At 41.5% G+C, this 14,278-nt stretch overlaps 3 protein-coding genes across 10 annotated transcripts; 2 read left to right on the plus strand and 1 right to left on the minus strand.

Annotated features, from left to right (window-relative positions):
• Nucleotides 1-2,523: 2,523 nt before the first annotated feature.
• LOC122412727 (transmembrane protein 70 homolog, mitochondrial) lies at nt 2,524-4,409 on the plus strand. Of its 4 annotated transcripts, XM_043422508.1 has the most exons (4): nt 2,524-2,915; nt 3,096-3,526; nt 3,648-4,004; nt 4,166-4,409. In XM_043422508.1, exons 2-4 carry the CDS (start codon nt 3,413-3,415, stop codon nt 4,358-4,360), a joined length of 666 nt encoding a protein of 221 aa, XP_043278443.1. In that variant the 5' UTR covers nt 2,524-2,915; nt 3,096-3,412; the 3' UTR covers nt 4,361-4,409. The 4 variants fall into 4 exon arrangements, with proteins under 4 accessions (XP_043278443.1, XP_043278444.1, XP_043278445.1 ...); XM_043422509.1 differs by lacking the exon at nt 2,524-2,915 and having other exon boundaries at nt 3,004-3,526; nt 3,648-3,857; XM_043422510.1 differs by lacking the exon at nt 2,524-2,915 and having other exon boundaries at nt 3,010-3,526; nt 3,829-4,004.
• Nucleotides 4,410-4,541: 132 nt separating this feature from the next.
• Nucleotides 4,542-9,607, minus strand: LOC122412716 (dentin sialophosphoprotein). 5 transcript variants are annotated; one of them, XM_043422476.1, is made up of 7 exons: nt 9,513-9,607; nt 8,521-8,796; nt 7,401-8,257; nt 6,669-7,297; nt 5,548-6,424; nt 4,943-5,401; nt 4,542-4,867 (listed from the first exon to the last, which is right to left on the minus strand). In XM_043422476.1, exons 2-7 carry the CDS (start codon nt 8,546-8,548, stop codon nt 4,688-4,690), a joined length of 3,030 nt encoding a protein of 1,009 aa, XP_043278411.1. In that variant the 5' UTR covers nt 8,549-8,796; nt 9,513-9,607; the 3' UTR covers nt 4,542-4,687. The 5 variants fall into 5 exon arrangements, with proteins under 5 accessions (XP_043278411.1, XP_043278413.1, XP_043278414.1 ...); XM_043422478.1 differs by having other exon boundaries at nt 8,521-8,783; nt 9,513-9,589; XM_043422479.1 differs by lacking the exon at nt 9,513-9,607 and adding an exon at nt 9,312-9,491 and having other exon boundaries at nt 8,521-8,783.
• Nucleotides 9,608-10,358: 751 nt separating this feature from the next.
• On the plus strand, nt 10,359-14,236 carry LOC122412721 (coiled-coil domain-containing protein 6). Its single transcript, XM_043422500.1, has 6 exons — nt 10,359-10,864; nt 11,044-11,584; nt 11,746-11,881; nt 11,958-12,085; nt 12,170-12,279; nt 12,362-14,236. The coding sequence occupies exons 1-6, from the start codon at nt 10,643-10,645 to the stop codon at nt 12,539-12,541; spliced, it is 1,317 nt and encodes a 438-aa protein (XP_043278435.1). The 5' UTR covers nt 10,359-10,642; the 3' UTR covers nt 12,542-14,236.
• The last annotated feature ends 42 nt before the right edge of the window (nt 14,237-14,278 follow it).

Here is a 14,278-nt window from a genome sequence, read left to right on the forward strand (position 1 = left end):
AAAATTAAATCGTAAAAAAAAAAGATTATTTTAGTCATTCAGGATAAAGTAGGATTCCACGTGTCGTATTCCGTGCCCCGTTTTCTCAATGCACTGGAATGTACAATGCGCAGCGATAACAGCACGCTCATGTTCCACGCGAGTCCTCAGTCCTCACTCTACGCCCGCCGGGCGGTGAGTGAAGCGAAACGTGTTACGTGTGAACGTGTGTGCCTCTCTCCCGTCCCGTCTCCTGTGCAGCGCTCGGGCCGGAGCTCCCCCTCCCTGTGCGCGCCAGCAGCGGTGTGAAGCGAATCATGTTGCGCCTGCGCCTCTCCCCTGTCTCGAGCTCCGCTCGGTGTTCGTTGCTTGCCGGTGTCCGTCCGTCTCCCCTCTCTCCCGCTGGCTGACCGAACGCCTCTATCCCCACTCCGCTCTGCTACTACGCTATAGCGAATAGTCCAAAGAGTCCGTCCAAACACGACCAAGCGTAAACGCGTGAAATGTAAACACGTGAAGAATAAACACGTGAAGAACGTAAACGAACCGAACGAATTATCCAAAATCCATTCGTAAATATTCACCGATTAATTGCCATAATTATCAATACACAAAATTGTATGTACCGAACCGTTGAATAAATTATGATCATCCATTAAAATTATACATTATTTGTGGCGCTCTAATATTTATATATTATTAAGGTATTTTTATCAAATTTTAATTAATATTTTTTTATTTTAACCTGGAAAACTACTTCACCAAAAAAAGTGAGGTTTAATATGATAGAACATTTTTGGAGTAGAAATATTTTCTGGTGGACATTTTTAAAATTATTTATTTTCATGGTACAGTCGTTACAGTTTATACATTTACAAATAGAAATGTTCTGGTGGAGTTGATATGTGGTAGCTGTGCAATCAAAATTAAATTTATGGTGCAGTTGGTAAGGGGTAGTATTTGGTTATGGTAGAAATATGAAACTTGATTTGTTGGGTGTAGATGAATTTTGGTATAGATGCATGTTTCTGGTAGAATTAAATTTTGGTAGAAATGTTTCTGGTCGAACTGTAATGTGTCGTTTAAACCATCTGAACTTGAATTCAATTACCAACAAAATCGAGAGAATCTCTGTCGTCGATCTTTCGAAGAAAACAACTCTAGCGACATCTGTATTGACATTTGGAACTAGACCCCGACTTTAGGCTAAGTTGTTGAGTTCTGCATAACCAAGATCGAGACTACGTCGAGAAAACCCGTGGTGCTGATCACTGAACAAAAAAAACAATGTTCTGCGCATTGCATACTAAAAGGTTGTTGGTATTGTTCAGTCATAAAATAAACGGTAGGGTGGAGATTGTCCGAAAAAACACTAGGACTCGAGAACCTAGCCTAACGTTAGAGCTTAGTTGCAAACGCTAAGCAGAGATGTCACCACGGTCGTTTTTGTCGGTAAAAACAGTCAGTCAGCAGGGGTTCTCAACTTTGTTGATAATTGAATACAGCACTTAATTTCGTGGTTAATTTTTCAGTCCGGAAACCATTTTAAAAATAGTGAATGAAAAAAATTTAAGAAATAAAGGAACGATAAATGATATGTGTGCGTGTGTGTAAATGTGGCAATCGTGTTTTTCCAAGCCCGTTCTTAAAAATTAAATATTTAAAATTCAATAAAAGAGCAATAACCTATTTCCCCAGCTGTTGATATTTTCATACATTTTACGACGTTCAATTATGTTTTTATAGTACGAGGCACTAAGGAATCTACCGAATTTACTCCGGCACCGAATAATCATTCAATAAATAGATATCCTCATCAATTTCCTGAATAAAACAAACAAAACATCACCAGGATGAGTGGTCGGGACATGGGTTCGAGCGAGCTTTTGGATTCGGCGGCTTTGAACGCGAAGACAATTGATTTTATGCACAATATTGGTTAGTATCCAATCAAAAACAAACGATATTCATGCTTTCATTGTCATTAATATCGATTTTCCACTCAGAAGTTCGATTTTTTTTATATTTTTTTTCTCTGTTTTCAATTCTCATATCTAGATGAAAAAATCTCAGTGCATCGAAAATCGATATTAATGACAATGAAAGCATGAATATCGTTTGTTTTTGATTGGATACTAACCAATATTGTACATAAAATCAATTGTCTTCGCGTTCAAAGCCGCCGAATCCAGAAGCTCGCTCGAACCCATGTCCCGACCACTCATCCTGGTGATGTTTTGTTTGTTTTATTCAGGAAATTGATGAGGATATCTATTTATTGAATGATGATTATTCGGTGCCGGAGTAAATTCGGTAGATTCCTTAGTGCCTCGTACTATAAAAACATAATTGAACGTCGTAAAATGTATGAAATTATCAACAGCTGGAGAAATAGGTTATTGCTCTTTTATTGAATTTTAAATATTTAATTTTTAAGAACGGGCTTGGAAAAACACGATTGCCACATTTACACACACGCACACATATCATTTATCGTTCCTTTATTTCTTAAATTTTCTTCATTCACTATTTTTAAAATGGTTTCCGGACTGAAAAACTAACCACGAAATTAAGTGCTGTATTCAATTATCAACAAAGTTGAGAACCCCTGCTGACTGACTGTTTTTACCGACAAAAACGACCGTGGTGACATCTCTGCTTAGCGTTTGCAACTAAACTCTAACGTTAGGCTAGGTTCTCGAGTCCTAGTGTTTTTTCGGACAATCTCCACCCTACCCAACGTATGCGCTCGAAGACTAAAATGACTAAAATGAATGAAAAGAAACAACGAAATTCTTGTTATTGTGTTGACTTTTCATATCAACAAATCCCTGCAATTGATAATTGATACCGCCGCCCGCCGCGCTGTTGAATGTTGACATCGACGACGACCGAGTAACCGACAGTGGCAGCGCGCTTGTGGTTATACCCTTAAGGTAAAGGATCAGTCGACTAACCTCATCTCGAATTTTCGAAATGAAAATTCTCCGCTGTCGTTTGACTAATCAAAAAAAGGCTCTGTCAGCGGACGCGGAAAGATGGCAAAAATACGCTGACAGGGGTTTTTTTTTTATTGATCAAACCGTGTCGCAGATATTCAATTTCAAAAATTGCAGCTATCTCTCTCGCACTCACGGTGGCGAGATAGCGACTGCTCCATTACCTTAACCGGCATAACCTCAAAAGGGTGTTGATGAGGAATGGTCGTTGGTCGTTTTATTTGTGTTCGATCAATCATACCTGCTTGGGTTTCGGCAGTTTCGGATTAAATGTAATATCAGATAGAACTATTTGCGAGATAGACAACTATACTCATTTTTTCTGTAAATAATCCTTTCACCACTTGGACATGGGATGTTTATTGGTCCAGTGCACTACAACCTATCGATAATACATCAATAAAGAAAATTTACTTTTACATGTAATAAAAATAATGACGTCCGTTCTAAGAGCGAGTTTTCTCAGCCGAGGACGACAATGGATTTCACTAACGAATTTTTCCAAAAGCAGACAATTTGCTTCTCTCGACTCGAGATACCAAAGACAGGTCGGTAGAGGGTTTTTGCCCTTTTTTTTTCTCGCTCTTCTTTTTACAAAATTATTGAATAATCAAGAGACGCGGTAGCGGCTCGACGCCAAGTAATAAAAGAAATATTATTTCTTAATAGGCGGAAAGAGAGATTCTGCCGAATCAAGCGAAATCATTCATCTCGTCAAAAGTTTTGGATAAATGTGAACGATTGTATGAAGGAACTCTTCACAAAAGAATACGTTCCGTAAAAATCTTTTCTCTTGCAACTTCGACCGGGAGCTTATTATGTCAGCCTTATCTCATATCAAAAGTTGCAGAAACAGGCAGTAGCGTGGGTGTCGGAGGAGTATGTCTTGTATTTGGATTCTTCGCTTTTGTTACACCGCTCCTGCTTCATCTCATAACCAAGAGATACGTCGTTTATGTTGACTACAATCCTCTCACGGACTCTTACATCGCTACTACTTATTCTATCTTTGTTCAAAAAAAAGAGGTGGCTCAAATATTTTGTAATTCTATCTAATCTAACTAGTAGCTTACTTGTCATATTTTATTTTATATCGCTTATTCATGTTTTTCACTTGCATCTTAAATTTGCTTACCTTGAAGAAAATTCCATGTCATTTGTTTTTTTGAATTATTCATTGATTTCAGATTGAATTCAAGCCGGAGGATGTAAAATTGCCTGAAATAAGTGAAATGTTGACATCGTGTTTCGTCAAAGGTATACCCATGTTCATGGATGTACAAAATTTTACAAATATTGATCATTACAAGCGCATAATGGGTTTCGACAAACCCATGGACTTTTCCTTCCCTACCGAAGACATGAACTCAAAAGGAAAATGATGTTTTTTTCTAACAATAAAATAATAAAAACTTGGTAGTTTAACGATTAGTCCTGTTCGATTTTGAGTGCTCGGAATGCAATATTATTGCTTTCCCTGTTGATTTTTTTTTTTTTTACTTTCGACACTAATAAAACAATCACAACGAATCATAATCAAGGAGCCGAGCTATACGCTGAAAATGAAAAATATAAGAGTAACCTTTTATTCGATGTTGAAATGTAATAATTACAAAGTATGTACAGTATCTACACGATAGAAAGGTATAGCCGAACGAGTCTTATTAAAATTTGGTTTGATGGCTGAAAGCCAAGAGAAGTTGAGAGAACTAAGCAGGTAGAAGATCGAAATCATCTGAGACATGGACCATCGGTACGTGGAGATCCTCAATTTGTGGAGTTACTTTGAATTCGCACAATCCAACTTCCTTCAACTTCCATTCCCAATCCATGCGTTGAACCGCGTGCAACGATTCTGCTTCGTTATGATGCCTCAATAACATTGCTTCCTATATTTGTGTAAAACATTCGAGTTATGAATCCATGAGATGAAAAATTCGTAGTGAGGGGAGTGAGAAACGTACCTTAATTTTTTCCCACTTGTCATCAACATCCTGAAGCCAACTCAGGAACAATCTACCGTTGTACCTGCTTCTCGCGTTCCGATCCTTTTCCTCTTGTTCCGGTGTAATGACGTTGTACACTTCCTCGTCTTTGAGAATAGTACAAACGGAAAAGGGAAGAGATTGATTGGCCAAGGCCCGAGCGGCTCGTCCATGCACTCTGAGAATTTCTTGTTCGACTGATAATACCAATTTTTCCTTTTCAACAACGTGTTGCATCCTCAAACGATACCGTTCCTTTTCTTGCTCTCCGTAAAGGTCTTTCATAGGGGGAGCTTGGAGGGTCGACGGCGGATTTATGTTTGGCTCTTTGTTTGCGTTTCCGGCGAGAACGTATGTACAACGATTCATAAGGTAATCCTTGAAGCCTTGTGGTGGTTTCGGCTGCACCGGGAAAAGTCCTTTCCTACGTCTTTCGATCTGGAAACACCAATCAATCATGCACGTTCATTAATCTTCATTGTGTCTTTCGTAATCCCATCGATCTATGGCTTAAATAAAAATTCAATCTTTTCGAAAATAGTACCAAAATTATGACGGTTAATAGTAATCTATCATAAACTTACCTGTTTCCTAATATTGAGGAACAATTGATAGCAATTGGTTATAGGTTGATCGTGTGGATGAACTTCCGGTCCAGTGTTGGTGGTCTCAATAGTTTCGTTCGTCACAGAAGCAGCCGTGGCTGCGGCTTGTTGAGCCTCCTTGTTCGGTTTCATCTTTCTTTTTCTTGGATGCAACTCGACGGAAGCGTTGCTTGTTATTGTATTGTTATTACTATTAGAATTATTATTACTATTGTTGTTATTGCTGCCGCTACTGCTGCTGCTGCTACTGCTATTGTTACTGTTGTTCGTCCCTGACATAGTCGACATCGAACTGGAGGAACAAGCCGGCTCCGTTGATTCGCTAGAGTCTTTAGGACTTTTGTTGTTAGAGTCAGCATTTTTGTCAGTCTTTTCGCCAGTTCCACTTTTTGAGGCGATCCCACCGCCGGAGTTATTACTCGGGCTCCCGCTCCTAGCCGCGCCGTTGTTGCCACTCACGTTGTTACCCGCAGCTGACTCGCTCGCGTTTGCTTTGCTCGATTCTGCATTCGATGCAGTTTCTGGACCGGGTGAATTGTGTCTCTGTTGCTGATGTGTTTGCGTTTGTTGTTGCTGCTGCTGTTGTGGTTGTTGTTGCGACTGCTGTTGTTGCTGCTGCTGTTGCGAATGTGTTGCCGTTTGTTGTTGTTGGACCAGCAGAGGCTGCTGTTGCAGCTGCTGCTGCGGAGAGGAATTGTTTGATCTATCCATTGTCGCAGTTGATGAATTTGCAATCACGGGGGCTGCGCTTGCCGTTGGAATAGGCGATGAATTTGCAAAACTACTGTTCAACGATCCACCACCAACTGACCCATCCTTCGCACTCAATGATGACCCATTCGCACCATTTCCACTCCTATAAAATGAGAAAATGACAGCATCGATAAATCTAGAATTCTAACGTTTGTCTATGCGTTTTAGAAGTGTTTAATGATTCAAAGTCTGCTAGAGATTTTAGCATGTTTAGAGATTTAGAAGCAAAATGCTCATCCATTGAGATTATTTGTAATAATCGCGATAAGGGTTGGTCAACGATAAAATAACATGAAAATGAATGAGTTCGACAATGATTAAGCTCGAACGAGTAAACGAATAAATACCTGTGAGAACTTCTGAGAACCCGCTGATGATGCGTGGACCGTTCTTCACCGTGCAGCACCCCCGAAAAATCTTTCTTTTCATCGTTTTTGGAAGCATTTGAAGTTTCAGTCGGACTCGTGGTGCCACTTGCCGACAGGGGTTGATCCTTATCGGCCGAATCGTTGCTGCTGCTACTGCCGCTACCGCTGTTCGAGCTTGGCACTACGTAAGGCAATTGATGATTGCGGTTTGAGGTATTCTTGCCGTTCCTCGCACCAAGCTCTTGCTCCGAGGTTGTACTCTGTGGTATAACAATTTTCAAGGGCGGCACTTTGGGTGCCGAGCTCGCATCAGAACCTTTGGGTACGTCATCCTCGTCGTCAGATTCTACTGGTGCTGGAGTCGAAGTTTTTGAGTTTGTTCCAGAAATCGAAGAACCGGTTTGCGGCGTTTTTGGACTGGCACTCGCCCCCATCGCGACCGCACCCGCCGCCGTCGACACCGATATTGCTCCAGGACTCTTCCGATCTGTGCTCGTTGAAGTTGTGCCCTGACCGTTGTTGCTGTTGTTCTTCAGTGACATCGACGATGACGTCGATGACGACGACGCGCTACCGCTCGAGCCGCTTTGTTTTCCGGATTTCGTTGACTGCACGGAAAACGATAACGTCAAAATCAATAAACATAAAAATCAATGAAAAATCATTGGAAGACGAAGCATGAAAAACAAGAGATTGATTTTTTCTACTGACTTTGTCGTTGAGGTTGGCTCCATTTCTGCCAACATTTTGTCTACTCGTTCCCTGGCCTTTGCCGCTCGAGTCCTTGCCCGTAACTTCCGAATCTTTTCTCTTCTTTCGTCTCATTTCATCCTCCTGCTCTTCCGGATTATCACTGGGTTCATGGGGACGCTTCGCGGACGGTGAGCCGGCGATACCAACGTGAGAATCGCTTCCGCCTCCGACTCCAGCCACATTCGCCATCATCAGATTTGCCGAATTTGCTCCCATTGTTTCGTTCTGCTCGATTTGTGAGCCACTCCCGCTGCAAATGGCTATTCCCCCGGCGTCCTGATTTCCGGAGGCCAGTGCTGCCGCAATTTCTTTATCTTTCTCATGGTCTTTTTCGGGATTTGGTGAACAACTCGATCCTCGGACGGGTGTCGCCTCTTTCGAACTCTTGAACTCGTAAACGTCGTTCGTCTCGTTCGTCGTCAAATTCCCATTTCCACCCGTACTCGTACCGGTGCCGCCACCGGCTGCGTTCGTTCCTGCACCCGCGCCTGCACCGCTGCTAGCACCTACGCATGTGCCCTCCGCAACCACTGAGCAAGTGGTAGTAACAGCGGCAGAGGCAGCGGCACCACCGGTACTTGCGCCGAGAGCCGTTGTAGAATTAACGCTCGACGAAATCGTCGACGACGATGATCCCGACGAGCCGCTAGCATTTCTGTTCGAAGCTTCCATCTGACTCGTTGCCGAGCTCGCGCTCTGCCGGGAAGTCGTTACTGCACCGCTCGTCTTTTTATCATCCTTCGTATTGCGCACCTGGTTTAGCCGAAGCGTCACTCGTGGCGAGCTTCCGGACTGCCCAGTTCCCGATCTCTCTACTGTCATCAACAAACAAACATGAATTTTAGCCTCAAATTTCTTTTTCCTCATCGACCTGACGACCGTCGTTGTAATAAGAACGTGTTCGGAGATTTCATTTACAAAATTGTGACTGAATGAGAATGAAAAAATTTGGGGCTGGACGGAGCGAAGCCAAGCAAGATTTAGATGACGCTGAAGTTTGGAATGCTGGAGTTCAACGAAACAAACAAAAATATTTCTAATTTCTAACAAAATGGAAAATAAATAACAGTCAACATACGTTTATTTTGCGGTGACGTTCTCCGCATTTCACAGAAAGCTCCACTGTCTTCGGCGACGGAACTCGTCGAATAATTCTTCCCTTCGCGTTTGTTGTCACGATCGTTTGAAGCTTGACTCTGTCGCCACCGACCCTGGCACCGGTTGGAGCCTGTGAGCGTTGGCCTTCTGTTTATTCCGATTGAACAATAGTATAACCTCGTTTTCTTCCTCGTTCCCTAGTTAATTCTTCTCTGAATTGAGAATACGCGATGAATCCGTCAACTACAAGCATCGACTAATAAATAGACGAATATAAGTATATAAATGCTTTTTAATGTTCTTGGTGCTGATTATTATTCAACAAACGGTGACCGTTTCGATTTAACGAGTAAAAAAATTTTTTTTAAATAACGGGAGGATTATGGGTCGGCAGCAGCGTCGTTTATCCACCATTTTTTTCCACTCCCAAGCAAAACTTTTCCAAGAAACTGTCACTATGCATGATATATTTAGTTTGTAACCTCTAGTATCGTTGTGTTACGCTACGAAAATATGTCAATTCATTTGTGATGACCATGAGCAAGAGGCTGAAAAATTTGCAAATTTTTAACAAAGTTTGTGAAGTATCCCGACGACGCATATTTCGTTTACAGCAGCAGTCTGAAAATTGAATCGACGCCAGGAAAGTGTCGAATTTGAGGTGGCAAAAATAAAAACTCAATACTTTAGTGGGACAACAAATATGACGTTTCACGCGCTGCTGACCTTTTATGCTTCGGTATTGCTTTCCTTATTTGTATTCCTACGTACGGTAATTCAAGCTCCGTTGTGAATGAATCCTGCGTAACGACGGTTCAAGACGAACCGATATGTCTAGCGTTTTTTCCTATTTCATCTTTATACGTTTATCTATCTATATGGATATCCGCACACGTATACTTGATGTAATTGCATAAAAGATACTACTTTTTCCCGATGAATGGAAAGAAAAAACGTAAAATGAAAGATCACCTTGTAGGTTGTTTAATTATTGAGTGTCAACGGAAACGGTGCAGCAGCAGAACGCGATGTGCGCGCCAACATGAACATTCGCAAACTGACCGCCATATTGAATCGACGCTATAGGTTTATTTTTTATTTGTTCTTATTGTTGAGGATGAGGCTTGGTGGTGGACGGTCACTACCGCCGCCACCGTCGCCACGACCTGCCGTTGCCGGGTTGCCGTCGCCATGCACATTGTTATTGTTAGTTTACTAAGCCAACTGCAGAAGCTGTGGTGGAGGCCGCTAAAGCTCAGCTCGAGCATCGAGCAGCGGCTGCTCATCCATATGTTTTTCTTTTTTACACACTGTCCGCTTCTCGGTTGTTCGATGATGCGCATCTTCTTTTTTATATTTAAATTCTAACATAAGCAATCTCTATAAAATCCTATTGACCTCTCAATCGCACATCCACAAATGCATGCATTCAATAAGCACGTACTTTTGGATCAACTGGAATCAATGAAATTTTTTTTGTTTACATATTGAAAGCAATTTTTTTTGTCGAATTTTTGGGCAGGGTCTCGGTTCATCATTGCTGATCTTTTGGAAGAAATTTTACGATTAGTTTAAATAATTATTGGAATGTTGGAGAGGTCATCAGTTTCCAAACACGATGGTTCTTTTAACGAACAACCATCGTGTTACAACAACAACAGTAAAATTAAAATAACAATAGTAACAACGATCAAGCTAGGTTTTCATGAGAACGAAATGGAAATGAAAAAAAAAGTGGACAAACGATATACGAATGATGAGAGAGGAATTCTCCACTGGAAACACAGCCTAACGATATATGCTCCCGTCGCCGCGATGGAGATGAAGGGATGAAATGGGACCGACCAGAACAGCTGATTCGTTTTGTCGCGTTGAGACCACATGTTTGAGCCGCAAACCGTCTTACAATTTCGTTCAGCAGTTCTCTTTATTCGTAAAGTGATAATCGAGAAGGTCCGAGTGCATTGAGGATTAACTAGTAGCTTCTTTTTTTTACTCGAAGTAGTGTTTACGGGAGCAGTGGTAATTACGGGATATGATATATCATCGTCAAGATAAACCATACTTTTCGTCAACTTTTTGAGACAGATATCTATAATAAAATGGCTGACCGAGATAGCGCATCCGAAAGCGATTCAAGTTCGATCGACGGTGGACCAATTATGATGCCACCGTCACCGGTAACTCGAGAACAATTACAAAAGAGGATTGAATCGTTGCAACAACATAACCGCGTCCTCAAGGTCGAGCTCGAAACTTACAAGCTTCGCGTTAAAGCGTTGCAGGAAGAAAATCGAAGTCTACGTCAGGCTTCTGTAAACATCGTAAGTATATTTTCATCTTTCCCTTTTTCAATCACGCGTATGACGTTGATTTGTTTTTCCCTCTGAACACTGTCAATTGTTCAACACTTCGATTTTCATAAGCCCTTCGGACCCTGCTGTAGCTCGCACTCGTATGACGCTAAGAGCGCAAATAATGTTTAGGAAAAATTAAATTTCAGCAAGCCAAAGCGGAACAAGAGGAGGAGTTCATCAGTAACACTCTGCTGAAAAAAATTCAAGCTTTGAAGAAAGAGAAAGAGACTCTGGCGCATCATTACGAGCAGGAAGAGGAGTGCTTGACTAACGACCTGTCTCGGAAACTGAATCAATTGCGCCAAGAGAAATGTCGTTTGGAACAAACTTTGGAGCAAGAACAAGAATGCCTGGTGAACAAATTGATGAGGAAAATTGAAAAATTGGAAGCTGAAACGTTGGCGAAGCAGAGCAATTTGGAACAACTGCGCAAAGAAAAGGTCGAGCTGGAGAATACTCTTGAACAGGAACAAGAAGCGCTTGTTAACAAATTATGGAAGAGAATGGACAAGCTGGAGGCTGAGAAAAGAACGCTTCAGATAAAACTCGATCAGCCGCTTTCCGATCCTACATCCTTGAGGAACATCAACAACGGTGACACCGCTACCAATCTGAGCACACACATACAGACTCTGAGAAGCGAAGTTGCCAGATTGAGGCACACTCTACTAATGTCGCAGCAAGAACGTGAGCCTTGAATATATGCTTGATCCTTTAACTGTCAATTAGCCAAACTGTGTGTGTGTGTGTGTGCATATGAGAGAAAGAGAACGAAACAGGCAGAGAGAATGACGCTGATAACAATGTACAGTTGAATGAATAATGAATGCACCTTTATTGAAAAACAGATACGGAGAAAATGCAGAGATACGTCAATGAGGAGAGGAATATTCGTGAAGAAAATCTCAGACTCCAGAGAAAATTGCAGCTTGAAGTCGAACGTCGCGAAGCCCTGTGCAGACATTTGTCTGAGTCGGAATCCAGGTTGGTACTCCCGCTCATAGCCACGATTAGCTACCGATAGGATCGGCGATGCTTACCCTAGTCTTTTACCTTTCAGCCTCGAGATGGAGGAGGAACGTCACTACAACGAAATTGTCATGTCCGGTAGCAGTATCAGAAACCGCACCGTTTCCAGCCCAGTTCCGTACAATCCCTCGCCGAGTTCCTCCCGCCCTTTGAGTCCAGGTTAAGTACAATACGAAATACAACATGAACGAGTGCTCGTTGTCATTTATCAAGCTTCAATTTCGACAATCGATATCGTTGCAGGTATGAATGTAGTGGGCTCAGGGTCTCGGGAAAGTTTCACTTCGAACCGTTGTTACGCTTGCGGCCAGGCTGTCATACTTCCATTCTCTGGCTCTCCTCCGCCGACATCGGTACAATTATTGATTGAATCAAATTATCAACCAGAAATGCGATCCGTCATGACTGCGACGTTACAATGAGCTTGTTTTTCAGGGTCATATCGTGCCTCCCTCTGGACGACGAACATCTGATCGATTCGTCAAACCTGCGATTCCTCCGACCATCGTGAGTCCGATTGTGCCACCGATATCGACACCTTCGATACCCCCGGCGATGCCCACCGTCGGTGCTGGTGGGGGTGGTGCTTCGCCCATGGACATTGCCAAAACGTAAACGACAACGAATCAGTCAATTTACCAGTCGCTCTCGTTGTCGTCGACTGACCATCATCCGATATCGATTCGACGCTAAACGACCCTATCATTTCCTCATTATTCCGAATATATAATATTGGGCTGAAGATGAAAGGTCTCTCATACATTTACAATAATCAACTCGGTATAAATCAGTATTCATTCAAAATTAACTCACTGGTGTTAAATATTACGAATGTTGCTTTTCCTCGGACTATTTGAGAGGTCGAGTTTACCATTCGAGCTTTTTGTTCCTTATTTTTTTTCGCCTCCAACGTTTTTCATTTTTATCTATTCTCGTATACTTTTCGTCGTGTTTTTTTTCGAGTTTTCTTTTTTGCTTTACGTTTCGATTTTTCTCTTATATTTCGCATGATTGCAACGGCGTGATTACCGAGGAATGATGGAAACGTTTGTGATAACGGGATTTTCAAGGATTTCGATATTGATGTAGTCCTTGGAAAATGTCCAGAAGCAGCACGAAAATATTTAGAAATTTTTCATTATTCTTTCGGTATAACGCCTTTACGCTTTAACTCTTATGCGCCCGTATACGCGTTGATACTGTTATCGGTAAACTGCACGAGCTCTGCATGAGCAAGAGGGGATGGTCCTCCGGTGGTCCGTGGATACTTGAGATTCTGGAGAGAGAGAGAGAGAGAGAGAGAAAGGGCAAGCTATCAGGGAAAAGAAAAGCAAGATACTTTCTGACCCTTAATGAGCGAAAAATGAAAAAATAGAAACGTAAAAGGTATTGGCCACGGAGAAAGAAGTATTTTGACCGGGTCTCAATTTCTTTTGTATTTCTTCTCTAAATATGAATCGACAGGGACAAATAAATTAATCCTCAACTTTTCTGACTCGTAGCTAGCTGTTGCCGGCTTTGATATAAAAAACTAATCTTCTCGTAACTGCAGGATGGTTAACGAGATTACCCCGATCGTATAATCTCGGAAAAATAAACTTCACCATTAGAGCTTGACTGAATTAACGTTTTGGGACAAAATACTCTGAATTTTTTCCTTTTTTTCTTTTCGTTACTTCAATTTCTCGCAGCGTTTTCTCTCTGTCAGAATCCCAATAATGTTGTCTCGATGTTGCGCAACAAAACATGAAAAACAAACAATAAAAAAAAATATCTATTGGACACTATTGCTTCAAACATATCCGTACAGTTTTTGCGCTCGGCTAAAGAGTTTTAAAAACAACATGAATAAATGATCCAACGATTGTATCGTTTGAAATCGCTATTACCATTATTGTTACTATTACTGTCACCAACTATCGCCACCATACTGCTGCTGCTGCTACTACTATTACTACTACTACTACTACTACTACTACTACTACTACTACTATTACTAATCCTATTACTACTATTTACTATTACTACTACTAATACTACTCCCACTACTACTATTACTATTTATAGATTAATAAAATTGTCATTTTTATGAGGTGAGCGGAGAATAAAAAGCAGCATTATGACGGTTTGCAAGCTGTCCGACACTTTGATCGTTGGTATCTTTAAGCTGCATTGATTGACGCATTATACGGTAATAAGAAATGAAAGAGGTAGCAATGCCGGAGTATGTATGCGTAAAGCTAATAACCCTGTTACCCGGCCTGTTCAATGAATAGCACAAAACAATAGGCAATAAAAGAAGAGAAAGTAGCTGCGAATCCTTGATTATTTTGGTTGATCCATCCAAAGATT

The sequence above is a fragment of the Venturia canescens genome, chromosome 6 (assembly GCF_019457755.1).
Source record: "Venturia canescens isolate UGA chromosome 6, ASM1945775v1, whole genome shotgun sequence".
NCBI lineage: Eukaryota > Metazoa > Arthropoda > Insecta > Hymenoptera > Ichneumonidae > Venturia > Venturia canescens.

Bases quoted from the DNA above. Each gene is read 5' to 3' on its own strand.
- LOC122412727 (XM_043422508.1), top strand. From the start codon at position 3,413: ATGACGTCCGTTCTAAGAGCGAGTTTTCTCAGCCGAGGACGACAATGG. The intron at 3,527-3,647 runs GTCGGTAGAGGG...ATTTCTTAATAG, and splicing joins ACTCGAGATACCAAAGACAG to GCGGAAAGAGAGATTCTGCC. The intron at 4,005-4,165 runs GTGGCTCAAATA...CATTGATTTCAG, and splicing joins TCTTTGTTCAAAAAAAAGAG to ATTGAATTCAAGCCGGAGGA.
- LOC122412716 (XM_043422476.1), bottom strand. From the start codon at position 8,548: ATGCGGAGAACGTCACCGCAAAATAAAC. The intron at 8,258-8,520 runs GTATGTTGACTG...TGTTGATGACAG, and splicing joins AACGTCACCGCAAAATAAAC to TAGAGAGATCGGGAACTGGG. The intron at 5,402-5,547 runs GTAAGTTTATGA...TGGTGTTTCCAG, and splicing joins TCCTCAATATTAGGAAACAG to ATCGAAAGACGTAGGAAAGG.
- LOC122412721 (XM_043422500.1), top strand. From the start codon at position 10,643: ATGGCTGACCGAGATAGCGCATCCGAAAGCGATTCAAGTTCGATCGAC. The intron at 10,865-11,043 runs GTAAGTATATTT...ATTAAATTTCAG, and splicing joins GTCAGGCTTCTGTAAACATC to CAAGCCAAAGCGGAACAAGA. The intron at 11,585-11,745 runs GTGAGCCTTGAA...ATTGAAAAACAG, and splicing joins ACTAATGTCGCAGCAAGAAC to ATACGGAGAAAATGCAGAGA.